The sequence below is a fragment of the Rhinoraja longicauda genome, chromosome 41, assembly GCF_053455715.1.
Source record: "Rhinoraja longicauda isolate Sanriku21f chromosome 41, sRhiLon1.1, whole genome shotgun sequence".
NCBI classification, from domain to species: Eukaryota; Metazoa; Chordata; class Chondrichthyes; order Rajiformes; family Arhynchobatidae; genus Rhinoraja; species Rhinoraja longicauda.
Window position 1 is genome coordinate 13757511 of NC_135993.1, and position 27464 is coordinate 13784974.

The window sequence follows — 27464 nt, forward strand, 5'->3', positions numbered from 1 at the left end:
TAAAGCTTGTGGGGAATATTAAAACTGACTGTAAAAGTTTTTTTAGATATGTAAAAAGGAAAGGATTAGTGAAGACAAATGTAGCTCCCTTACAGTCAGAGACGGGTGAACTTATAATGGTAACAAGGAAATGGCAGAACAGTTAAATGAGTACTTTGGTTATGTCTTCACCAAGGAAGACATAAACAATCTCCCAGAAATACTAGTGGACCGAGGATCTAGTGGGAGGGAGGAACTGAAGGGAATCCACTGGACTACACTTCTTCCCACCCGGTCCCCTGCAAAAAGTCTATCCCCTACTCCCAATTCCTCCATCTACGCCGCATCTGTGCCCGGGATGAGGTGTTTCAGACTAGGGCTTCCGAGATGTCCTCGTTTTTCAGAAAACGGGGCTTCCCCTCCTCCATTATAGATGAGGCTCTCACTAGGGTCTCTTCTACATCCCGCAGCTCCGCTCTTGCTCCCCATCCCCCCACTCGCAACAAGGACAGGATCCCCCTCGTTCTCACCTTCCACCCCACCAGCCAGCGGATCCAACATATCATCCACCAACATTTCCGTCACCTACAACAGGACCCCACCACTGGCCATATCTTCCCATCCCCTCCCCTCTCTGCATTCCGCAGAGACCGTTCCCTCCGCAACTCCCTGGTCCACTCGTCCCTTCCTACCCAAACCACCCTAACCCCGGGCACTTTCCCTTGCAACCGCACGAGATGCAACACCTGTCCCTTTACCTCCCCCCTCAACTCCATCAAAGGACCCAAACATTCTTTCCAGGTGAGACAGAGGTTCACCTGCACCTCCTCCAACCTCATCTATTGCATCCGCTGCTCTAGATGTCAACTCATCTATATCGGCGAAACCAAGCGCAGGCTCGGCGATCGCTTCGCTGAACACCTGCGCTCGGTCCGCATTAACGCCACTGATCTCCCGGTGGCCCAGCACTTCAACTCTCCCTCCCATTCCCAGTCTGACCTCTCTGTCATGGGCCTCCTCCAGTGCCATAGTGAGGCCCGCCGGAAATTGGAGGAGCAGCACCTCATATTTCGCCTGGGCAGTTTGCGGCCCGGTGGTATGAACGTTGACTTCTCCAACTTCAGATAGCTCCTCTGTCCCTCCCTTCCCCTCCTCCTTCCCAGATCTCCCTCTATCTTCCTGTCTCCACCTATATCCTTCCTTTGTCCCACCCCCGACATCAGTCTGAAGAAGGGTCTCGACCCGAAACGTCACCCATTCCTTCTCTCCCGAGATGCTGCCTGACCTGCTGAGTTACTCCAGCATTTTGTGAATGAAGGGAATCCACATTGGTCAGGAAATGGTGTTAGATAAACTGTTGGGACTAAGCAGATAAATCCCCGGGGCCTGATGGTCTGTATCACAGAATACTCAAGGAGGTGGCCCAAGAAATCATGGATGCATTGGTGATCATTTTCCAATGTTCTCTCGACTCTGGATCAGTTCCTGTGGACTGGTGGGAAGGCAATGTAACTCCACTTTTTAAGAAAGGAGGGAGGAAGAAAACAGGGAATTATAGACCAGTTAGCCTTACATCGGTAGTGGGGAAGATACTTCAGTCGATGATTATTAGAGATGTTATAACCGCGCATTTGGAAAGCAGTGACACGATCGGTCAAAGTCAGCATGATTGATGAAGGGGAAATCATGCTTGACTAATCTTCTGGATTTTTTTGAGGATGTAACAAGTAGAATGGATAAGGGAGAGCCAGTGGATGTGGTGTATCTGGACTTTCAAAAAGCCTTTGACAAGGTCCCATATAAGAGATTAGTGTGCAAAATTAGAGCACATGGCAATGGCGGTATGGTATTGACATGGATAGAGAACTGGTTGGTAGACAGGAAGCAAAGAGTAGGAATTAACGGGTCCTTTTCAGAATGGCAGGCAGTGACTAGTGGGGTTCCGCAAGGTTCGGTGCTGGGATCCCAGTTATTCACAATAAAAACGATTTAGATGAGGGAATTAAATGTGGTATCTCCAAGTTTGCAGATGGGTGGGAGTGTAACCTATGAGGAGGATGCTATGAGGCTGCAAGATGACTTGAATAGGTTAGGTGAGTGGGCAGATGCATGGCAGTTGCAGTACAATGTGCATAAATGTGAGATTATCCACTTTGGTGGCAAGAGCAGGAAGGCAGATTATTATCTGAATGGTGTCAGATTAGGAAAAGGGGAGGTGCAACAAGACCTGGGTGTGCTTGTACATCAGTCACAGGAAGTAAGCATGCAGGTACAGCAGGCATTGAAGAAAACAAATGGCATGTTGGCCTTCATTGCGAGAGGATTTGAGTTTAGTATTAAGGAGGTCCTACTGCAGTTGTGCAGGGCCCTGGTGAGACCACACCTGGAGAATTGTGTGCAATATTGGTTTCCTAATTTGAGGAAGGACATTATTGCAATGTTTGGCACAAAGATTGTGGGCTGAAGTGCCTGTTCCTGTAAGTTCTATTCCAGGCTCTATTTCCAGTAACTTTAGTGTTTTCTACCTCCCCCCACCCCCCACCCCCCTCCCTCCATCTCCAGTCCCAAATAACTTTCCTCTATTAACACCTCCTTCAGACAGATCAGATGGGATTAACAAGCCTTCCCCACCCTCTCCCAGCCAGGACGTGTCATTCGTCCTCTCGTGACCACCGCTCCTTCCTCTTATTTCCTTCGCCCTCCCCTCCCTCAACCACCCTGCAAAGTCAAACATGCCCCATTTCCTTATCTTTGGGAGGGGCAACGAGCCGCGGCTAAAACTTTGCTTAATTCACAGATGCTGCTGGGTACCTGCCTGAGGATTATGTCAGAATTACCGGTCACACTGACATGTGGAGCGGTTACAGAAAGCTAGAGTAGACTATGAAGGAAGAAACTCCTGTTTAATCTACTTGGGCTACCGGAGCATGATAGATGTGATGGGTGGGGATATTCAAGGGCCGAGGGGAGCTATGTGCTCTCACCAAGGAGCTGCTGTCTCTTCATCTTGCTTTGGGCATCTCTGGGACTCATGTACCGCCATGATTTGGATGAGAATGGGCTGATCAGTAAGGTTACAGACAGAATGAAAATCGGTGGAGTCACAGATTGATTGGATGGCTGTAAAAGATATAGGGGAATGTTGCTCAGCTGGACAGAACAGTGGGAGGTGCAATTTAATCCAGATAGGTGTAAGGTAATGCACTTTGGAAGGTCATATTCCAGAAGGACATAAATATTAAATCGCAGGGAATATTGGAGAGTCCTTGGGGTGCAAGTCCATAGTTCCCTGAAGGTGGTGACACAGGTGTCTAAAGTTGTGAAGAAGGTGTTTATTAGGATTGCCTTCATAAGACTAAGTATTGAGTGTTAGGACATTAAATATCAGTTGCACAATGCATTAGATAGGGCACACAAAATAATGTGTACAGTTCTGGTCGCTTTGACCCACTTCATCCATGCCAGGCATGATGCCCATATCTATGTTAATCCCATTTCGGCCCATTAAACCCGTATGTCTCAATTCCTTTCCAATCCTAGTACCTGACCTAATGGCTTTTCAGGTTTGCAATGGTATCTACAACCACCTGTTCGCCAAATTAAGGAAGGTGGACAAAGGAGATACAAGGAACTGCAGATGCTGGCTTCCAAAAAAAGACACATCGTGCTGGAGTGACTCAGTGGGCCAGGAAGCATTTCTGGAGGACATGGATTTAGAGTCTGAGGAAAGATCCTGATCCGAAACGTCACCTAGCCATATTATCCAGAGATGTCTGTGTCCAATTCATTAGCAGCAGGGCAGGCCCAGACCATCACACAAACCAACCTCCCTTCCATTAACTCCAGTTGCACCCCATGCTGCCTCAGCAAGGCCACCAGCATAATCAAGGACGAGTCGCATCCTGGTAACTCCCTGTTCTCCCTTCTCCCATCGGGCAAAAGGGAACGAAGTGTGAAAAGCACACCTCCAATTTCAAGGGCAGTTTCTTCCCAGCTGATATCAGGCAACTGAACTATTCTACCAACAACTAGAGAGCAGTTCTGAGCTACTATATCATTGGGGACCCTTGGACTATCTTTGGATTGGACTTTATCTTGCACTAAACATTATTTACATTGTTTCCTTTATCATGGAGTTGTACACTGTGGATGGCCCGATTGCAATCATGGATTGACTTTCCGCTGACTGATCAGCACGCAACAAAAGCTTTTCACTGTACCTCGCTACACTTGATAATAAACTAAAGTCAAACTCAGGCTGAGAGATTGGTTATAAAAGGCACAGAAGCTCCTCATGTTATAAATGGACGCAGGGGGCACAAGAGCGAGGGACTGACCAAGAGCCTTGATAACACACTGGTCTCCCACACTGGAGGATTGTGGCCAGCTCTGGGCTCTGGAGAGGACTCCAGTTCTGTGCATCGACTGAAGAAGCTGGAGTTGTTTTCCAGGGAACAGAGGGAGTGGCAAGATGAACTGAGGGATTAATTTTAAATAATTAAATATAGGTTTCAGAATTAGGACTTCTTTCATGCTGTGCGTAGTTTGAGACTGAAATGCACTGCCGGAGAGGGGCAGTTGGCGGTGTACGTAAATTTATTTGGGGATTTTAAAAGGGAGTGGGACAGGTATCTGAAAAGCTAGAATTTGTAGTTCTCTGGTGAATGCGACTGACTGCATAAGGTCAGTATATACTGAATGGGCCCAATGGCCTCATCCTATGCTGTAACCTTTCCTTGACCCTAGGCCAAAACACTGCACCACCTGCTGCGTGTGCCCAGAACTTCCTGGTTTTAGTTCTGATTTCCACCCTGGCAAAAAGGTTCTGACTGTCTACCTCATCTCTGCCTTTCATAATTTTACACACTTCTATTGTGCTTCCCCTTAACTTACGTCGTTCCAGAGAAAACAATCCAAGTTTATCCAATCTCCCCTTGTAGCTGTAACCCTGTAATCCAGGCAGCATTCTGGTAAATCTCCTGTCCAAAACCTCCATATCTTTCCAGGGATTGGGCGAACAGAACTGCATGCAATACTTCAAGTGTCGCCTAACCCCAAAGTCTTATTCCCTTGCAACTTGACTTCCTGACACTTGTATTCAATGCCCTTAGCAATTAAGACAAGCATGCCACACACCTTCTTCACCACCCCATCTACTCGTGCTGCCACCTTTACTGAGCTATGAACTTGGACCCCAAGATCCCTGCTGTTAATGGTCTTGCCATTCACTGTATGGTTTCTCATTACATTCAACCCCCCAAAATGCAACACATCACACTTGCTTGGGTTAAACTTAATCTACAATCTCTCTGCCTATATCTGCAGCTGACCTATATTCCGCTGTATCTTCGGACAACAGTCCTCACTCTCTGCAACTCCTCCAATTTAGATGTTGTCAGCAAACTTATTCAGTAACCAATCTACATTTATGTCCAGGTTACTTTACATATATCACAAAGAGCAGTAGTCCAAGCAGCTCTTTGGACCAGCTTAATCACTGCAGGTCACTGCGGAGCTCCAGTGGTCCAGGCAGAATACCAACCTTCCACCCAGATCCTCTGTCTTCTCTGAATAAGCAGTCTGAAGAAGGATCCCAACCCAAAACATTACCTATCCATTTGCTCCAGAGATGCTACCTGACCTGCTGAGTTACTCCAGCACTTTGTCTCTATCTTTGAGATAAACCAGCATCTGCAGTGCTTTGTTTCTGAAGCCATTTAGGCCGGGATGTGCCTGTGATTAACCGCATGAGCAGCTGCACAGTCTACGATTTGATCCCATAGACCTGCCCTGTCATTTCGGGAGGAGCTTCACTGAGATGATCCTCTGGGACTTACCTCCTCAGGGCACATGTCATGTACACAGCTGGAAAAGTGCGAACAAACCATTGGAAAGGCAATCAGGTACTGCAGTTGTGTGGGGTCGTCTGCACTCTGTGAGAACATCTTCTCAAACAATGATGGGTAGAAACTGCCAGAGAAAAAAATACATGTCAGAATATTGACCCAACAAGTAGTCCTGGTGTTGGGGGTTATGGGGAGAAGGAAGGAATATGGGGTGGAGAGAGAAAGATTGATCAGCCATGATTGAAAGGCGGAGTAGACTTGATGGGCTGAATGGCCTAATTCTGCTCCTTTAACTTAAAAACTATGAACTTTGTCCCTTCTCGACTGAAGTGATTCAGTTTGTCAATGGTCGCCGCTGTGCATCGGGTGAAGTTTTCATGCAGAAATATACAAGGAGAAAGTGACATTGCTTGAATGTAAAACTGTTTAGTTGAGCTTTGTTTAGAGATATGGTGTGGAAACAGGCCCTTTGGCCCACCGAGTCCATACCAACCATCAATTACTTAGTTCTGTTTATCATCCATTGGGGGCAATTTACAGAAGCCAATTAACCGGCAAACCAGCATGTCTTTGGGATGTGGGAGGAAACCGGAACACCCAAAGGAAAACCATGCAATAACAGGAAGAACTCTACACACACACATCTCTGACTCTGTGAGGCACCAGCTCTACCACTGCGCACTGTGTTGCGGGTGCTGTTGCAAAGATCAGCTTTGAGCAGCTTCATGAAAGCAGAAGGGTGGAAAGAAGTGGAGGATTCCACTTGTTCAGGGTCGGGTATATTGAAGCAAAGTGGAATCACAACACTTGTGTGGCAGAGTGTTGCTCATGGAGCTGAGGCCCAGTAAAAATATTGTATTCAGTTTGGGTCACCCTGCTATAGGAAGGATGTCATGAAGCTGTGAAGAGTGCAGAGACGAATTACGAGAATGTTGCCAGGACTTGAGGGCCTGAGCTCTAGCGAGAGGTTGGGCAGGCTGGGACTTTATTCCTTGGAGTGCAGGAGGCTGACAGGTGATTTTATGGACATGTGGACGTGGACATTGTGGGGCCTCTCCCGCCGTCCCAGGGCATCACCCACCTCCTCACGGTGGTGGACCGCTTCACACCGTGGCCGGAGGCCATACCCCTGGCTGCCACATCCACGGCTACACGTGCTTGTGCGTTGGCTGCGCACTGAATTGCTCGCTTTGGGGTGCCGGTGGACATCTCCTCGGACTGGGGGCCACAGTTCACCTCTGAGCTGTGGTCAGCCATGGCTCACCTGTTGGGTGTGCAGCTGCACCACACCACGGCCTATCACCCGCAGGCAAACGGCCTGGTGGAGAGGTTCCACCGGCAGCTGAAGGCAGCGCTGAAGGCGCGACTCTTCAGCCCGGACTGGATGGACGAACTACCATGGGTCTTGCTGGGCATCCGGACCGCGCCTAAGGAAGACCTGGCCTCATCTTCAGCGGAGCTCATGTACGGAACACTGCTCATGGTGCCCGGGGCTCCGGGGCAGCAGGGACCGCCCTCATCCGCCCTACAGCGCCTTCGCGAGCGAGTTGGCAGGCTAGCACCCGTGCCGACGTCCCGCCATGGGACATTCCGCCCGCACGTGCCATCGGCCCTCCGGGACTGCCCCTATGTGTTCCTGCGCCGTGACGCCAACCGGACGCCGCTCCAGAGGCCACATGAGGGCCCTACCGGGTGCTGGAGCACGGACAGACAACCTTCGTGTTGAACATGGGGGGCCGGCCAGAGGCCGTGCGGATTGACCGGTTAAAGCCGGCATATTTGGACATTGACCAGCCTGTGCTGGTTGCCCAGCCTCGGCCGCAAGGTCGCCCCCCTTCGCCTGTCCCTCCACCTGTGGCTCCGCCGGCCCCTCTGTCGGCCGGTCCGTTTTGTGCCTCCTGTTCTGGGGGGGGGGGGGGGGTCCTGTGGAGGCTCCCATAGGTCGGGACATTCCACTATCGGACCCCTCGGCATGGGAATGGACTAATCCAGGGGCGGCCCCTAGCTGCAGGGATAAATGGCAGAGGTTTAGGCACGATCGCTCTCTTGCAGACGTGTCTGGACAAGAGAACGACAGCAAATAACATTTCTCCGGAAACCTCTGGCTCCTCGCCTTCATTTCGGGACTATCACCGCGCCACAATGTATAAAATCATGAGGGGCATAGGGTGAATACACTGTCTTTTTTACTCAGAGAAAGAGAATCAAGAACCAGACGACATAGGTTTAGACAATAGACAATAGGTGCACGAGTAGGCCATTCGGCCCTTCGAGCCAGCGCCACCATTTAATGTGATCATGGCTGATCATTCTGAATCAGTACCCCGTTCCTGCCTAGTAACCTTGTAAACCTACGCTGCACACCCTCAATAGCAAGAATATCCTTCCTCACATTTGGTGACCAAAACTGCACACAGTTCTCCAGGTGCGGTCTCACTAGGGCCCCGAACAACTGCAGAAGGGCCTCTTTGCTCCTATACTCAACTCCTCTTGTTATGAAGGCCAACATTCCATTGACTTTCTTCACTGCCTGCTGTACCTGCATGGTTTCTTTCAGTGACTGATGCATTAGGACACACAGATATCGTTTCCTAACTTGACACCATTCAAATAATCTGCCTTCCTATTCTTACCACCAAAGTGGATAACCTCACACTTATCCACATTAAACTGCATCTGCCATGCATCCGCCCACTCACACAACCTGTCCAAGTCACCCTGCAACTCATAGCATCTTCCTCACAGTTCACACTACCACCCAGCTTTGTATCATCTGCAAATTTACTAATGGTGCTTTTAATCCCTTCATCGAAGTCATTAATTGGATATTGTAAATAGCTGCGGTCTCAGCACCGAGCCTTGCGGTACCCCACTATTCACTGCCTGCCATTCTGAAAGTGACCCATTAATCCCCACTCTTTGCTTTATGTCTGCCAACCAATTTTCTATCCATGTCAGTACCCTACCCCCAATAATGTGCTCTAATTTTGCCCACTAATCTCCTATGTGGGACCTTGTCGAAGGCTTTCTGAATGTCGAGGTACACCACATCCACCGGCTCTCCCCTGTCAATTTTCCTAGTTACATCCTTCGTAAATCCATGCTGACTCGGAACGATCCTGTTACTGCTATCCAAATGCTCCGCAATTTCGCCTTTTATAATTGACTCCAGCATCTTCCCCACCACTGATGTCAGACTAACTGGTCTATAATTTCCCGTTTTCTCTCTCGTTCCTTTCTTAAAAAGTGGGATAACATTAGCCCTCCAATCCACAGGAATCCACAGGAACTGATCCTGGATCTATAGAACATTGGAAAATGATCACCAATGTGCCCACAATTTCTAGAGCCACCTCCTTAAGTTCCCTGGGATGCAGACCATCAGGCTATGAGAGGGGGAGATTTAACAGGAACCTGATGGGCTACTGTCGACGGTGGGTGTATAGAACGAGCTGTCAGAGAAGGTAGTTGAGGTAGGTACTATAACAGCATTTAAAAGACATTTGGACAGGTACATGGACCGGAAAGGTTTAGAGGGATATGGGCCAAACACAGGCAAATGGGGCTAGCTTAGATGTGGCACATTGGTTGGCATGGACGAAGGGCCAGTTTTGTGCTGTGTGACTTTATTACGGATGGTTGCAGTGACAGGATGAACTGCTCACCTCCTCCCCTTTGAGGGTAAGAGTACGTTCCCTCTCCATGGAAGGCTCTCAGCTCTCTTTCACTGGGTTCATTCACAACACAGAGGGATTGCCATGTCTATCGAGGACATCTAGTGATCTGGGGATAGGACAGGAAAGAGGTATTGGGATGAGAGATGAGGCGTGGCCTTTCATGGGTGCTGGAGCAGACAGAAAGGTCCGTATGGATGACTCCTACTCCATTTCAACCGTCCTGAAGGGAGAACAATTTTACTGCTCTCTCTGCTGTTCAGGGCGAACAAAAGAACATTGAGTATCTTGGTGCAAGGTATCTTGGTGCAAGGCGGAGGTATCTTGGTGCAAGGAGCTGGGTGCCTGTTCTCTGCAGCACGCACCAGAATGGGGTGAGGTCAGCCGTCTCCACCAGCAGCCCATCCAAGTCGTCCAGCATTCTCGTGTGGAACACAATGGTATTCATCAGTGACGCCAGTCCCAAGTTCTCCCGCAATATCAGAGGCATCTTTGCAATGCTTGTGTAAGCCTGAAATATGAATCAATATTTTATTGTCACATGTGACAAGTCACAGTGAAATTCATTGCTTGCATACACAAGGTAAAGGGCGCTGGCAACGTTACGAAGTATCCCCCCCTCTCACCGCCGTCCCCCTACACCGTCTACTCCTTTGTTCTCCACCCGTACCCCTCCCCTTCCTTCCCAGTAGTTCCCCCTCGCCGGGTCCTCTGAAATAGAACAATATTTAGTTTAGTTTAGAGATACAGCACGCAAACAGGCCTTCAGCCCACCAAGTCCACACTGACCAGCAATCCCCATACATTAATACAATCCTACACACACTAGGGACAATTTATAATTTTACAAGCCAAATAACCTAAAAACCTGCACGTCTTTGGAGTGTGGGAGGAAACTGGAGCACGCGGGAAAAACCCACGCAGGTCACAGGGAGAACGTACAAACTCTGTGCAGACAGCACCCCCGGTCAGGATCAAACCTGGGTCCCTGGTGCTTTAAGGCAGCAACTCTACCGCTGCACCACCGTGATGTGAATGAATGAATGAATGAATGAATAAGTGTATTGGCCAAGTATGCATATACAAGGAATGTGCCTTGGTGCTCCGCTCACAAATGACAACACAAACATAGTTAACAATTAGGAATAAAGCATGACCACATCAAAACAATAAGGATACAACATTATGGTCTAAACATGTGGGTGAAAATAAACCAGAGCAAAAAAGAGACTACAGACTTTGGTTATTGAGTAGAACTATCACTCGTGGAAAAAAGCTGTTTTTACATCTGGCTGTGGCTGCTTTGACAGTCCGGAGTCGCCTTCCAGAGGGAAGTGCTTCAAAGAGTTGTGGCCAGGGTGAGAGGGGTCAGAGATGATCTTTCCCGCTCGCTTCCTGGCCCTTGCAGCATACCGTTCGTCAATGGGGGGGAAGGTTGCAGCCAACAAACTTCTCAGCTGATCGAACGATCCGTTGCAGCCTCCGGATGTCGTGCTTGGTGGCTGAGCCAAACTAGACCATGATGGAGAAGGTGAGGACAGACTCAATGATAGCAGTATAGAATTGAACCATCATTGCCTATGGCAGATTGTGTTTCTTCAGTTGCCGCAGGAAGTACATCCTCTGTTGGGCCTTTTTGATTGTGGAGTCGATGGTGGCCCCCCATTTAAGGTCCCTGGAGATGATGATTCCAAGGAATGACTCCACAGATGTGACTGTGGTGTTGTTGATGGTGAGTGGGGGGAGGGGAGGGGGAGCTCTCCTAAAGTCTACAATTAGTTCCACTGTCTTAAGAACATTGAGCTCCAGGTTGTTGCGATGGCACCAGGACGCCAGCTGTGTCACTTCCCATCTGTAGGCAGATTCCTCCCCATCCTGGATCAGTCCAATCAGGGTAGTGTCATCCGTAAACTTGAGGAGCTTGACAGAGGAGTCTGTGAAGGTGCAGTCGTTGGTGTAGAGAGTAAAGGAGAGGGGAGAGTACGCAGCCTTGCGGTGCTCCAATGCTGAGGGTCTGCGGGTCCGAGATGTGCTTTCCCAGCCTCACATGCTGCTTCCTGTCCGTCAGGAAGTTGATGATTCACTGACAGAGGGGTTCAGGCACAGTCAGCTGGGAGAGTTTGTAGTATAGTAGCTCTGGCACAATGGTGTTAAAAGCAGAGCTAAAGTCCACAAACAGAATCCTGGCATAGGTCCCCTTGTGGTCTAGGTGCTGGAGGATGAAGTGCAGGCCTAGATTGCCTGTTTCGTCCACCGATCTATTGGCCCTATATGCAAACTGCAGGGGGTCCAGCAGGGGGTTTGTGATGTTTTTCAGCTGGGCCAGCACAAGACTTTCAAAGGTCTTCATGACTGCAGAGGTAAGTGCGACAGGTCTGTAGTCATTAAGACCAGTGATCCTTGTCTTTTTGGGTACAGGGACAATAGTGGAGACCTTGAAGCAGGCAGGGACAGTGCAGGTTTGCAGGGACTGGTTGAAAATGTCTGTGTAGATCGGTGCCAGTTGTTCGGCACAGAGCTTGAGGGTGGAGTGGGAAACATTGTCCGGTCCTGGAATTTTCCAGCTTTTCTGTTTCTGAATAGCCTCTCCAACTCCACAATTTCTATTGTTAAACTGGAGTCATTCTGTGAGTATGTGCAAATTGGTGATTGTAGAGTGGTGGTGGTGGTGGGGGGGGGGGGGGGGGGAGGGCCAGTCTTTGCAAACTCCAGCCAGTCTCTGAGTAGGTGTGAATTGCGGCCTTGGAGAGGAGTTGGTGGGGACGGATCCAGTCTTTGCAAACTGGAGTCAGTCTTTGAGTACGTGTGAAGTGGTGATTGGGGGTGGGGGGAGGGGGTCCCAGGGTTATTTTTCTGTTTCTCGAACCTCAGTAAAACCCATTCAGGTCATTGGTCAGCTGACGATTGTCCAAGGAGCGTGGGGTTTTCCTCTTGTACCTGGTGATTTCTTGGAAGCCATTCCAAACTGAAGAAGCGTCATTAGCTGAGAACTTGCTCCTCAGCTTCTCAGAGCAGCTCTGATTCCTTGGCAGCTCTGATTCCTCTTCTCAGCTTGTACTTGGCCTGCCTGTAGAGGTCTGTATCCCCACTCATGTAGGCCTCACCTGTCCCTAAATAATTGATGCAGTAAATGGAGTGATAGTGTTATGAGGGAAGATGTCTCAAGGGCTCTTCAAATGGGGCCATATGGTTAGAAATTAGAAATTTAAGAAGTGCACTCACTCTGTTGGGTTACATGATGGGTCTCCTAACAGTCAGTAGGAGATAGAAGAGCAGATGTGTAGGCAAATTGCAGAGGGGTGTAAGACTAAAAGGATTTTAGTGACGGGGTTCAAATTCCCCAATATTAATTGAGGAAACCTCAATGGTCTGGTGGGGGTGATATTATACACCTCTATAAGGTCACCCCTTGGCCTCCAGGACTCAAAGCAATGAAGGCCCAGCCTATCCAACCTCTCCCTGCAGCGCAGCCCTTGAAATCCAGACAACATCCTTGTAAACCTTCTTTCCAGCTTAATGACTTCACTATACCAAGGTGACCAAAACTGAACAGAATACTCCAAATGTGACCTCACTTGAGCACCTGAAACAAAGCATCACAGGTCTTGAGCACCTGAAACAAAGCATCCCAACTAGCATATTCAATATAGACTGATGAAGGCCAATGTTCTGAAATACTTTTTGACCACTGCATATACCAGTGATGTCATTTTCCAGAATCTATGTACCTGCACTCCTAGACCCCTCTGCTCTACAACACTCACCAGAGCCCTACCATTCACTGTGGCACACCTGCCCTGATCTGCCTTTCTAAAATGCAACATCTGGGATATATCTGCATTAAACTCCATTAACCATTCCTCAGCTCATTTGCCCAATTAATCAAGACCTTGCTGTCATTTTTGATAACCAATATAGCTGTCAATGATACCACCCACTTTAGTATCATTTGCAAACTTACAATTCATGCTTTCTGCATTCGAACTACCAAAAGCTTTCATAACCTCCCTATGTACTTGTGACGCCACTTTCAGGAAATTACGTACCTGCACTCTTACATCCCTCTACTTTCTGGTGCCCTACCATTCAATGTAAAGGTCCTGCCATAGTTTAACTTCTCAAAATGCAACACCTCACAATTTTCTGCATTAAACTCCATTACGTTGTCAAAGGATGGAGCAGGATGAAAATTATTGTGAGCAAGTGTGAAGTGTTGCACTTTGGAAATATCAGGGGAATGCATACAGCATTTCCTGTAGAGTCAGTCATTCAGTACGGAAACAGGCCCTTTAGCTTAACTCAGGAGCGGCACGGTGGCGCAGTGGTAGAGTTGCTGCCTTAGAGCTTTATTTATTCCAGGAGGGAAATCGGTCTGCCAACAGTCATTAAACACAACAACATACATAAAACATGAAATTAAAGTGACGCAAAAAACAGCGAAGAATATGGCACTGGCCACCACCGATTAGTAGAACATCTGCAGCATTTTCCTGCAGGCATTGATGGAGTGGATTCTCCTCAGAAAGTACAGATGACTCTGTCCCTGCTTATATGCTTCAGCATTCCCGGACCAGTCCAGTTTACGGTCCAGGTAAACTCCAAGATAAACTCCACATCCACACCCTTGATGGAGACTGGGGACAGGGATGTTCCTCTCCTCCTAAAGTCCACCAATAACTCCTTAGTCTTGTCGGTGTTGAGCTTCAGGTGAATCAGCCCACACCACTCAACAAAGTCATTGACTACACCTCTGTATTCAGCTTCCCTCCCCTCACTGATGCAGCCCACAATTGCAATCATCCGAAAACTTCTGCAGATGGCAGGAGTCCCAGTTGTATCTGAAGTCCGAGGTGTAGATGGTGAACAGAAAGGGAGAGATGACTGTCCCCTGTCGGGCATCTGTGTTGCTCACTACCATATCCAAGACACAGTTCTGTAGCCTGACATATTGAGGTCATCCAGTCAGGTAGTTGGTGATCCAGGTCACCAATGGAGCATCCACCTGCATCTTTGTCAGTTTGCTCCCAAGCAGTGCAGGTCGGATGGTGTTAAAAACACTGGAAAAAGTCAAATCCACCAACTTATCCAGGTGAGCATAGGAACGATAGAGCAGGTGGATGATAGCGTCCTCAACCCCCATCTTTGTTTGATAAGTGAACTGCAGAGGGTCCAGGTAGGGTTTAACCAGGGGTCACAGGTGAGTGAGCACCAGCCTCTCCAGGGACTTCATGATGTGTGAGGTCAGCACCATCGTTCTGTAGTCATTGGAGGAGCTGGGACACGTCCTCTTTGGTATAGGAGCCAGGCAGGATGTCTTCCACATCACAGGAACCCTCTCCAGGCTGAGGCTCAGGTTGAAGATATGCTGGAGTACTCGGAGCAACTGGGTGGCACAGGCCTTTAGTACGCTAGGGCTGACACCATCGGTACCTGTGGCTTTGCCTGGGTGGAGTCTGCTCAGCTCTTTCCTCACCTGCTCAACCTAGATGGTCAGGTGCGACAAAGAAAGGGCAGAGGAAGTGGACCTGGGGCTGTCGGGGAGCAGGTGAGAGGGTGGGCAGAGGCCCCTCGATCAAATCTGTTAAAAACAGGCTCAGCTTGTTGGCTCAGTCCTGATGTCCACCTAAAACCTCCCCCTCCGCATTGAGTCCCCGGTTTATTGGTCCATTCACTATCCACACAGTCATCAATCGCCTTAGCCTGCCCCGATCTATGCGTATTGACCCCACCTTCCATGTATCCCGGGTTAAGCCTGTATCTTCCAGCTCCCTGTCTCCTGCTCCTCAGCAACCTCCGCCACCCTGCTTCATTTGACGGTGGTCCTGCGTACACAGTGAGGTGACTGCTGAAGTCCCGGCGACGTGGCAGAGGGATCCAGTACCTGATTGACTGGGAGGGCTATGGACCAGAGGAGAGGAGCTGGATCCATGCCTGTGACATCCTGGACCCTTCCCTCATCCGTGGTTTTCATCAACAGCATCCGGATCAGCCTAGGAAGACGTGTCCATGGGATGCGTGCTGGGAAAGGGCTCCTGTCACACCTGGTGCACCTCCAGACAATTGAGACTCTCCACATTCCTCCCCTGATCTAATCATGAGTTACACCTGCATTCACTCTGCTCCCCTCATCAGTCAGGGGTTATATGCCTGCTATCTATGTTCCCTCCCTGCTGACTAATCAGTTCTGTACTCTGTCAGTTAGGCTCGTGTTTGGATTCTGGTTTTCTCCTGGACTTCTCTGGGTGTGCCTGCATTCGAGTCCTCTCCTTTCCTGAGCCTTCTGACATCCTCCCTGTCACCATTCCTTAAGGCCCTCTTCTTCTGGTTGAGAAGGGCCTTTATGTCACTGGTGACCCAAGGCTTGTTGTTGGTGAAACAGTGTACAGCCTCAACGATAGAGACCCAGGTTTGATCATGACTGTGGGTGTGATCTGTACCGAGTTTGTATGTTCTCCCTGTGACCTCAGTGATCCGGTTTTCTCTTACACTCCACAGACGTACAGGTTTGCAGGCTAATTGGATTGGTAACATTGTAAATTTTCCCTAATGTGTGTTGTATAGAGTTCGTTTGTTTATTAAATGAAAAAAAAATTACCTGGAGACGAAACCAATCCAATCTCAGACCTCTGAAGTTCAATTGCTCCTCATTGTCAACTACGATAAAGATAAAAAAAAGCATCACTGTTAAGTCAGAGTTAATTTTAATATAAGTGGGAGACCTTAGAAGCTAGCACGTGGATTGGTTGGGTGATTTAAAATTAGCTAATTGAGCAACTAATCAATGACAAAATGTAATGGAGCGGCCTATTGGGAGGGTTGCTGTGTTCAGAGTAAGTGTGAGTCTTTGGTCCAAGAGTATTTGCTGATGAGTCTGAGGCAAGGAGGTTGAGCAGAGGGGGACAGGAGGAAATGGTGTGGAGGAGTATGCCGTTATGTGTGAGGAGTCTGCTGTTATTTCAAAGAATGCCCACACACTTTTCACAAAAATCCACTTAATCACTTTAACATTTATTTTTTAAATACAGCTATTAGTAAAATGGAAGTAAATCCAGTTTATGTCTTGTTACAGTGATGCTTGGTTTTTAAGTAATCCATACAAGATGTTATAGTTCAAAACTCTCAAGTACTTACTGACTTGTCAGTGATTTCAGTGAAAATTAGGACGCCGGAGAAGCATTGACAGCGTGAGAATTTCGTGATGTTTCCGAAGACGCTGTAATCTCGACCTGATTCGGCATTGTCGTGGTCATTTTCATTGGGTAAATGAAAAGTTTGGCGATCTGCTACGACTTTGACAGTCGCCTTAAAATCGCCTAAAGTGGGACAGGCCCATAACTCTCTCTTAAATCCATCCAGTGATTTGGCTTCCACTGCCCTCTGTGGCAGAGAATTCCACAAATTCACAACTCTCTGGGTGACAACGTTTTTTCTCACCTCAGTTTACATGGCCTCCCCTTTATTCTAAGACTGTGGCCCCTAGTTCTGGACTCGCCCAACTTTGGGAACCAGGGATACGACCGGCGTCCCTGATAACAGCGTCTGTGGGAACTCTGTCCTGTTGTGGTTACTTACAGATTGTATGAGGGAACTGGGTCTGCAGCTGAATGACCTGAGGACTATCTGGAACAGAGAGCTTCACAGGTAGGAGCTACAGCGAGGTGGTTGAGAGATTAGGTGGACTACGACTAGGAAAGGTAGCAAGCAGAGTGTGCAGGTGACCCCTCTGGCCATTCCCCTTAAAAACATTTATGTCAATTTAGATACTGTTGGGGGGGAATGACCCATCAGGGTTGAGCAGCAGTATCAGGCAGGGCTGTGGCACCAAGCCTGGCTCTCAGGCACAGCAGGGAAGGATGATGTCAAGCAGAGCCAGAGTGGTAGGTGCATGTTTAGTTAGGGGGACAGACATGAGACTGTGGTGGCAATTGAGACTCCAGGATGGTGTGTAGCCTCCCGGGTGCCAAGGTCCAGGATGACTCGGAGCGACTACATGACATTCTCAAGCGGACGAGTGGGCAGCCAGAGGTCGTTGTGCATGTTTTCACAAATGATATCGGTAACAAAAGAGATGAAGTATTGCAAAAATAGTTATAGGTAGTTAGGCAAAGCAAAATAACAGGACATCCGGTGCCAGGTGCCACTGAAGGTAGGAACAGGAAGGTGCACAGATGGATGTGTGGCTGAGGAGTTGGTGCAGGGGGCAGGGATTTGTATGTTTGGATCTTGGGGATCACCACTGGGGCAGAGGTAACCTGTACAGATGGATGGGTTGCACCTGAATCTGAGGGTGACCAATAACCTGGCAGGCAGGTTTGCTACATGGGTGGGTTCAAAGTAGATGGGTTGTGGAGGGCGTAGATATTATGCAGGAGTGAGAAGCCGGAAGTCGGTATGGATAGTGATGAAAGAAAGTTCAGTGGACAGAATAGGCATGACAGTGAGCAAGGAAGGGCTGTAGGATTGAATTGCATGTATTTCAATGTGAGAAGCCTGACAGATGAACTCAGGGCATGGGTAGGTACGTGCGACTAGGCCGTTGTAGCTATTAAGGAAACCTGGTTAAAGGACAAGACTGGCAGCTTAATGTTCCAGGATACAGGAGCTGTAGGAGAGATAATAGTGGGGTTAACAGAGGGGCTGTTGCCTTGTTGATGAAGGAGGATGTCACGGCAGGAGTCCGAGATGACATTACCGATGGTTCGTCTAGTGAGTCTGTATGGGTGGAGCTAAAAAATAAAAAAGGGGATGATCACCTTGTTGGGTATGTACTATAGGTCTCTGAAATAGTAAATGGGAATTGGTGGAGCAAATATGTCAGGAGATTGGTAGATTGGCAGCTGCAAGACTAAAGGTTGTCCTAGACCTTATAGACTGGGACTATCATCGTGGCAAGGGCTGGGAATATGCTCAGGAAAGTTTCTTCGGACAATATGTGGAGGGCCCTCTATGGGAGAGGGCAAAGCTTGATCTACTCAGGAAATTGGGATGGGCAAGAGACTGATCTGTCCGTGGATAAGCTTTTTTGGTCCCAGCGATCACTGTTCTATTAGCTTTAAGATAGTTATGGACAGGGACAGAACTGGCCCGTGAGTTATGATTCGGAATTGGATTAACTTTGGTATTCGACAGGAGCTTGCTATAATGGATTGAAATATATTGTTTGCAGGCAAAGAAATGTCTGTAAAAGGGGATTCTTTTAAAAGTGTGGTGACAAGAGTTTGGAGTTTAGAGATACAGCGTGGAAACTGGCCCTTCAGCCCAGCTCGTACATGCCGCCCATCCATTACCACGGCCAAAGTGGAGCAGTGGTAGAGTTGTGGCCTTGCAGCGCTTACAGCGCCAAAGACCTGGGTTCGATCCCAAGTATAGGTGCTGTCTGTACGGAGTTTGAAGATTCTCTCCGTGACTGCGTGGGTTTTCTCCGAGATCTTCAGTTTCCTCCCACACTCCAAAGACGTACAGGTTTGTAGGTTAATTGGCTTGGTGTATGTGTAAATCGTGCCTAGTGCATGTAGGATAGTGTTAATGTGCGGATAGTGCTAGTCGGCGTGGACTTGGTGGGCCAAAGGGCCTGTTTCCACGCTATATCTCTAAATATTACCCCTACACTAGTTCTATGTTATCCAATTTTCACATTACACACACAAGGGGGAATTTACAGAAGCCAATTAACCTACAAGCCACGTCGTTGGATAGTGGGATGAAACCGGAGCACCTGAAGAAAACGCATGTATAAACTCCAAACTGACAGCACCCATAGTCGGGATCAAACATCTGGTGCTGTAAGCAGCAGCTCTAACATTGTGCCACTATGCTACCTTTTTTTAAAAAGTTTTAAAACCTGGAGGGTTTTCAGGAATTGAGGAGAACGTTAAAGAAGGAAATCAGGAGGGCAAAAAAGGGGACAGAAGATAGATCATGCAGATATTCGAGAAATCCAAGGAGATTTTATGCACATTAAGGGAATAAGGGTGACTAGAGAGAGAATATGGCCCAAAAATCAAAGCAGTTATCTCTATGTGGAGCCACAGGAGATGGGCAAAACCTTACGGAGTATTTCTTCTCTGTTTTTACTGAGGAGAAAGACATGAAGACTGGGGAACTTGCAGAATAGATAGGGTGAATGCATATTCTTTTTATCCAGGGTTGGGGAATCTGGATCCGAAGGATTTAGGTTTAGGGTGAGATGAGAAAGATTTAAAGGGAACCTGAGGGGCAACTTTTTCACACAGTGGGTGGTGGGTATATGGAACTAGCTGCAGGAGGAGGTGGTTGAGGCAGGTACCATAACAACATTTAAAAGACATTTGGACAGGTTCATGGATAGAAACTGTTTAGGTATATTGTATTGTAAAGATATATTGTATTGTATTGTAGAGATATTGACTAAGTGCAGGCAGGAGGGACTAGCCTAGATGGAGCATTTTGGTCAGCATGAGCAATTTGGGCCAAAGGGCCTGTTTCCAGGCTGTGTGACCCTGATTCCTCAGTACTGAGTTGACCATCTGTTCATTTATGTATAAACAGGCACACCAGCATGGTTCAAGCATGATGCACAGGGGTCAATGTGTTTAAGATGGTCTGCATATCAAGGAATAAAATGGGTCAGAACACAAAATAGAACATTGGAAGGATTGAGTGGATTGAGTCTGTCAGTTGATGTTTCAGATTGAGCCTCAGCCAAGAAGGAAGAGGAAAGATTGTCATAATAGCAGAATGAGAGTAATGGGATGGAAGCTAGTGGGTGGCAGGTGTGCCAGGTAGGGAAGGGATAACATGGCAAAGATTAGTTGGAAGCCAAAGGATTGGGAAGCTTTAAAAGAACAACAGATGGTAACTAAAAAGGCAATATGGGGAGCAAAGATGAAATACGAATGTAAACTAGCTAGTAATATAAAAAAGGATAGCAAGAGTTTCTTCAGTTATATAAAGAGTAAGATCGAGGCAAGCTGGACCGCTGGAAAATGATGCAGGAGAAGTGATAATAGGGAATAAAATGGCAGTTGAATATCATTTTTGCACCAGTCTTCACAGTGGAAGACACCACCAAAGTGCCTGAAATTCAAGAGAATCAGGGGGTAGAAGTTAGTGGAATGGCCATTACTGGGCAGAAAGTGCTTGGGAAGCTGAAAGGGCTGAAGGTGGATGTCACCTGGACCGGAATGACTGCACCCTGTGGTTCTGAAACAGGTGGCTTTAGTGATTGTGGATGCATTGATAGTGGTATTTCAAGAACCATGAGAGACTGGAGTAGTCCCAGATGATTAGAAAACTGCCAATATTATCCCACTGCACAATAAGGGCACAAAGCAGAATAGTGGGGACTTTAGGCCAGTTCGTCTGACTTTGGTGGTTGGTAAGATTTTGGAGTCCATTATAAAGGTTGAGGTTACGGAGTACTTAGAAGTTCACAATAAAATAGGCCAAAGTCAGCACGACTTTGTGAAGGGGACGTCTTGCTTGACAAATGTGCTGGAATTTTTGAAGAAGTAAATAGCAGAACACAAAAAGGAGTCAGTGGATATTGTTTACCTAGATTTTCAGAAAGCCTTTGATAAGGTACCACACATAAGGCTGTTAAGGAAGATACCTGTAAGAGCACATGGTCAGATAATAGCTTGGAAAGCAGATAGACATAAAATGCTGGAGTAACTCAGCGGGATTGGCATCATCTCAGGAGAGCAGGAATGGGGCAAGACGCCACTTCAGACTGGATAGGAGGTTGGCTGGATGGCAGAAGACAAAGAGTGCCAATAAAGATCGTGGGGTTGCAGCCATTTTAGTTGTCTTGCTGCCAGCATTGAGTTACTGTAGTAAAGACCTCTGTTGTACCTTAAACTTTCAAGTTTCATACAGACATAGAACAAGAACACGAATGATTCCTCAGCAGCGGGTCAGGTGTGCAGCTGCGTGACATCTCGTATGTGTGAGGGAGAGATTTTTCAGACAAGCTTCATTGATTGGGGAGGCTTCGTGCCTCAGATACAATTTTCATAAAATATTTACAGAATCACATGGACCTTAGATCATTACCTTGTTTGATATCCAGCGAGGTCAAACTGTTCACAAAGGATGACATAATCACAGATTCTTCCTCTGGACAGACTGAGAGATTCTGAAAAATGCAAGCAAAAACTCAGATGTCCAAACAAATCATAGAATTAAGAATTCTTACTGCACCAAAGGAGGCCACTTGGGCCATCGAGTCTATGCCGGCTCCCTGTAACACTTCCATCAGTCCTCTTTCCCCACATTGTACATTATTCCCTCCAGGTACCAATCCAGTTCACTTTTGAAGCCCATAGTTGACCCCAACAGGCAGTGAATCCAGGTCATCGCTCCTCTCTGGGTGAAGGGGCTTGACTCGCTCCTCAGCTGTCCACCCCCCCCCGCCGCCCCCACTCACCTTTAGCACTAACCCTGTGCTCCTGGTTCTTCATCCCACCACCAATGGGTTCTTGACCTCCACCAGGTCTCTGTACTCTGTTCCCTATCTCTCTGTCTGAATCCCAAACAACTCACCAACTCACTCTGTCAACATTCCCGGCACTTTCAAGGATCAATGTACATCCATGTTCCTCTGTTCCCACCCCCTTTAGGGTGGTGGCATTGAGCCAAGAGTCACCCCTTGCTCTTTCTCCTCATGTGTTTCACTTCACATGTCTCTGCACTAAGCTCCATCTGCCATGTGTGTAGGAAGGAACTGCAGATTCTGGTTTACACTAAAGTTAGGCACAAAATACTGGAGTAACTCAGCGAATCCTTGACCCGAAATGTCTCCTATTCCTTTTTTCCAGAGATGCCACCTGACCCACTGAGTTATTCTAGCATTTTGTGCTTATCTTTGATCTGCCACGTGTCTACCACCTTCGGATCGTCTGTAGATTTCCCAGCTTTGGGTCATCGATAGATTTCGAAATGTTACTTTGTACACCTGTTTAGGTCCGGTGTACAGAAAGCAACAATCCCAGCACTATACCCTGGGGACAGCACAGTCCACCACCCACAGCCTGGGGAAGAAGGCCTGACCCATTCTTCCACAGTTCACCAGGCCTCCGCTCAGGTCTGCCGCCTGTTTTCTGGGATGCATCATTTACTTCGAACCTGTTAATGCTCTATGCTTATTGATTCTGAAAGTTTCCCCAATTCTGGGGTTGAACAGCCTGCTTTGTGGACAACTTCCTGGACATCTCAATGTTCAATGCTACTGGAGCTTTGGGTAACTGACATTTTAGAAATATAGAAAAGGAGTAGGCCATTTGGCCCTTTGAGCCAGCAATATGATCATGGCTGAACATCCAGTATCAGTACCCCGTTTCTGCTTTCTCCCCAAATCCCTTGATTCCATTAGTCATAAGAGCAATATCCAACTCTCTTTTGAATAATATCCAGTGAATTGTCCTCCATTGCTTTCTGTGGCAGAAAATTCCACAGATTCACAATTTTCTGGCTGAAAATGTTTTTCCTCATCTCAGTCCAAAATGATCTACCCCTTATTCTTAAACTGTGACTCCTTGTTCTGGACTCCCTCAACATTGGGGAAATTTTTCCTGCATGTTTACGATACAGCGCGGAAACAAGCCCTTTGGCTCTCCGGGTCCGTGCCAACCAGCGGTCCCCGCACACTATCCTCCACCACTAGGGACAACTTATACATTTATACCAAACCAATTAACCTACAAACCTGTACATCTTTGGAGTGTGGGGGAAAATCGAAGATCTCAGAGAAAACCCATGCAGGTCATGGGGAGAACGTACAAACACCATACAGACAGAGCCTGTAGTCAGGATCAAACCCGGGTCTCCGGTGCTGCATTCGCTGTAAGACAGCAACTCTTCCTCTGCGCCACTGTGACCGCCCACTGCATCTAGCCTGTCCATTCCCTTTATAATTTTATGCTTCTATAAGATCCCCTCTCATCCTAAATTCCAGTGGATATAAGCCCAGTCGATCCATAGTTTCATCATATGTCTGCACTCCCATATTGGGAATTAATAGGTGAACCTATGTTGCACTCCCTCAATAGCAAGAATATCCTTTGTCAAATTAGGAGACCAAAACTACACACAATACTCCAGGTGCAGTCTCACCAGGGCTCCGTACAACTGCAGTAGGGCCTCCTTGCTCCTATACTCAAATCCTCTCACTATGAAGGCCAACATGCCTTCTGCTTTCTTCACTGCCTGCTGTACCTGCATGCTTACTTTCAGTGACTGGTATATAAGGACGCCCAGGTCTTGTTACATCTCCCCTTTTCCTAATCTGACACTATTCAGATAATAATCTGCCTTCTTCTTCTTGCCACCAAAGTGGGTAACCTCACATTTATCCACATTATTCTGCATCCGCCATGCATCTGCCCACTCACCCAACCTGTCCAAGTCACCCTGCAGCCTCATAACAGCTCACACTGCCACCCAGTTTTGTGCCATGCACAAACTTGGAGAGGTTACATATAGATTTTTTTAGATTTTGAGATACAGCGCGGAAACACCGAGTCCACGCCGCCCAGCGATCCCCGCACACTAACACTATCCTACACACACTAAGGACAATTTTTACATTCACCCAGTCAATTAACCTACATACCTGTACATCTTTGGAGTGTGGGAGGAAACTGAAGTTCTCGGAGAAAACCCATGCAGGTCACGGGGAGAACGTACAAACTCCGTACAGACGGCGCCCATAATCAGGATCGAACCTGAGTCTCCGGCACTGCATTTGCTATAAGGCAGCAACTCTACCGCTGCGCCACTGTGCCGCATGGCTCCATAGTCGTGGTTAAACAGAAAAGTGGTTTTTGGCTGTGAGCTATTCATTGTAGTTTAGTTTTGTTTTTTAGTTTCGAGCCACAGTCCCTTTGGAGTGTGGGAGGAACCCAAAGAACTCGGAGAAAACCCATGTGGTCACAGGGGAAGTGTACAAACTCGGTACAGGCAGCACCTGCAGTCAGGATCGAGCCTGAGTCTCTGGCGATGTAAGGCAGTAGCGCTACTGCCACGCCACCATGCCGCCGTAGAATAAAGTCTGATTCCAACCAGCCTCTCCAATACCACTTGTCTATATAATTCCATGTGAACATACAGCCCACTTGACAAGGTGAAGTTCGTGCATATTTAGTCCCCCGGGTGCTATTCCTGTCAATCCCCAGGCGGATGGATAGGCTTCAGAGTCGATAAGTCAACACCTGGCAGAGATTTCCTTCCCTTTACAAAGGCATTTCTTTACCTGAATTGTTTCATTGAGGACGACGGCATCAAAACGAGATAGGTAGAGGAGGAAGTACCGCTGGATAACCTTTTTGTACTTGTGTAGTAGTCTGCGAAGTTCTTCCATCACAAACAGCAGCTCAGCTATGTTGCTGGAGAGGAGGAGGACAGAGAACGGGACTGTAACTCAGCAACAGATCCTCTCGGGAGGTCTGTCCACCAACAACATGCAATGGTCTTACAGTGGACGGAGGGAAGCAGCAGGATAGACTTGCATTGGTTTCTCTGGAGTACCAAAGGTTGAGTCCAGACCTGATAGAAATATATAAAATTCTGAGGGGCATAGATAGGGTAGACAGTTAGAACCTTTATTCCAGGGTGGAAATGTCAAAACTACAGGGCTTTCCAGTGAGTGGGCCAATGTTTAAAGGGGATGTGTGGGGCAAATTGTTATGTAGAGGGGTGGGGGGTGCCTCAAAGGTACTGTTGGGGGTAATGATGGATTCACATGCGATAGTGGTGTTTAAGAGGCTTTTAGCAGGCATATGGATATATAGGTATGGAAGGATGTGGATCATGTGCACATAGACATCGAAAATAGGTACAGGAGTAGGCCATTTGGCCCTTCGAGCCAGCACCGCCATTCAATATGATCATGATTGATCGTCCAAAATCAGTACCCTGTTCCGGCTTTCTCCCCATACCCCAGCACTGAGCCTTGGGGCACCTCACAAGTCACTGCCTGCCATTCTGAAAAGGACCTGTCAATTCCTACTCTTTGCTTCCTGTCTGCTAACCAGTTGCCCATCCATGTCAATACCCTACCCCCAATGGCCTGTGCTCTAATTTTGCACACTGATCTCTCGCGTGGGACCTAGTCAAATGCTTTTTGAAAGTCCAGATATACCACATCCACTGGCACTCCCTTATCCATTCTACTTGTTACATCCTCAAAAAAATTCAAAAACATTGGTCAAGCATGATATTCCCTTCAAAAATCCATGCTGACTTTGACCGATCCGGTCACTGCTTTCCAAATGCGCTGCCATAACATCTTTAATAATCGACTCCAGCATCTTCGCCACTACCGATGAAAGACTAACTAGTCTATAATTCCCCATTTTCTCTCTCCCACCTTTCTTAAAAAGTGGAGTTACATTGTCTACCCTCCAGTCCACAGGAACTGATCCAGAGTCGAGAGAACATTGGAAAATGATCACCAATGCATCCACAATTTTTAGGGTCACCTCCTTGAGTACTCTGGGATGCAGACCACCTGGCCCTGGGGATTTATCTACCTTCACTCCCACCAGTTTACCTAACAACATTTTCTGACTCATGTGGATTCCCTTCAGTTCCTCCCTCCCACTAGATCCGCAGTCCCCTCGTATATTTGGGAGATTGTTTGTGTCTTCCTTAGTGAAGACAGAACCAAAGTACTTGTTTAACTGTTCTACCATTTCCTTGTTTCCCATTATAAATTCACCCATCTCTGACTGTAAGGGAGCTACATTCGCCTTCACTAAACGTTTCCTTTTTAAATACCTATAGAAACTTTTACAGTCAGTTTTTATATTTCCCGCAAGCTTTCTTTCACACTCTTTCTCCCCCCTCTTAATTAACCCCTTTGTCCTCCTCTGTTGAGTTCTAAATTTCTCCCAGTGCTCTGGTTTGCCGCTTCTACTGGCCAATTTATACGCCTCTTCCTTGGCTTCAACACTATCCTTGACTTCCTTCATCACCCGGCTGAGCCAACTTCCCAGTTTTATATTTTCGCCAGACAGGCATGAACAATTTCTGGAGTTCATCCATGCGGTCTTTAAATCTTCGCCATTGCATATCCACCGTCAAGCCTTTAAGTATAATTTGCCAGTCTATCCTAGCCAATTCCTCTCGTACCTTCAAAGTCTCCTTTATTCAAGTTCAGGACCCTGGTCTCTGAATTAACCGTGTCGCTCTCCATCCTAATGCAGAATTCCACCATATTATGGTCACTGGTGCCAAGGGGCCTTGCACAACAAGATCGCTAACTAATGCTTCCACATTACACAATACCTAGTCTAGGACGGCCTGCCCTCTAGTGGGTTCCTCTACCCATTGATTTAAAAATCCATCCTGTCTACATTCCAGGAAATCCTCCTCCTCAGCACTGTTACCAATTTGGTTGGCCCCATCTATATGTAGATTGAAGTCACCCATAACTGCTGTACCTTTGCTACATGCATCCCTAATTTCCTGGTTGATGCGAAGAAAAATATTTGCCTGCATGTGATCCATGTCCCTCCATTCCCTGAATATCTAGATGTCTCTTAAACACCACTATCATATCTGCCTCCACCACCACCCCCTTGACATGCGTTCCAGCCACCCACCATTCTCTGTGTAAAAAGAAAAGTTGCCCCACACATCTCCATTAAACTTTCCATCTCTCTCCTTATGGCTATGCAATCTAGTCGCTCACATTCCCATCCTGTCTACCCTATCATAATTATATAAACTTCTGACTGTCTACCCTATCATAATTATATAAACTTCTATCAAGTATCCACTCAACCTCCTACACTCCTAATAAAACAATCCAATTGTGTGCAGCCTCTTCTACAGCTAATACCCTCTAATCCATCTCCAGGTCTCATTTTGTTCACCGTCTCTAACGTGGTATTTTCTGGAAGTCCATGTGAGGAACATCTCCTGACTCATCGACTGCCCCTGCAAATCCATTAGACCATTGAATCTACTCCGCCTTTCAAATAGT

General features: G+C 47.5%; 1 protein-coding gene across 2 annotated transcripts in view; it reads right to left on the reverse strand.

Moving 5' to 3' along the window:
• Window positions 1-27464, reverse strand: part of LOC144611856 (nck-associated protein 1-like) — a 136816-nt gene that overhangs the window by 61118 nt on the left and 48234 nt on the right. For both annotated transcript variants that reach the window (XM_078431163.1, XM_078431161.1), the window contains exons 13-17: window positions 24729-24861; window positions 21533-21614; window positions 16095-16153; window positions 9865-10010; window positions 5817-5949 (exon numbers count right to left, since the gene is read on the reverse strand). In XM_078431163.1, coding sequence (XP_078287289.1) covers window positions 5817-5949; window positions 9865-10010; window positions 16095-16153; window positions 21533-21614; window positions 24729-24861 — 553 coding nt within the window. The remainder of the gene's footprint in view (window positions 1-5816; window positions 5950-9864; window positions 10011-16094; window positions 16154-21532; window positions 21615-24728; window positions 24862-27464) is intronic.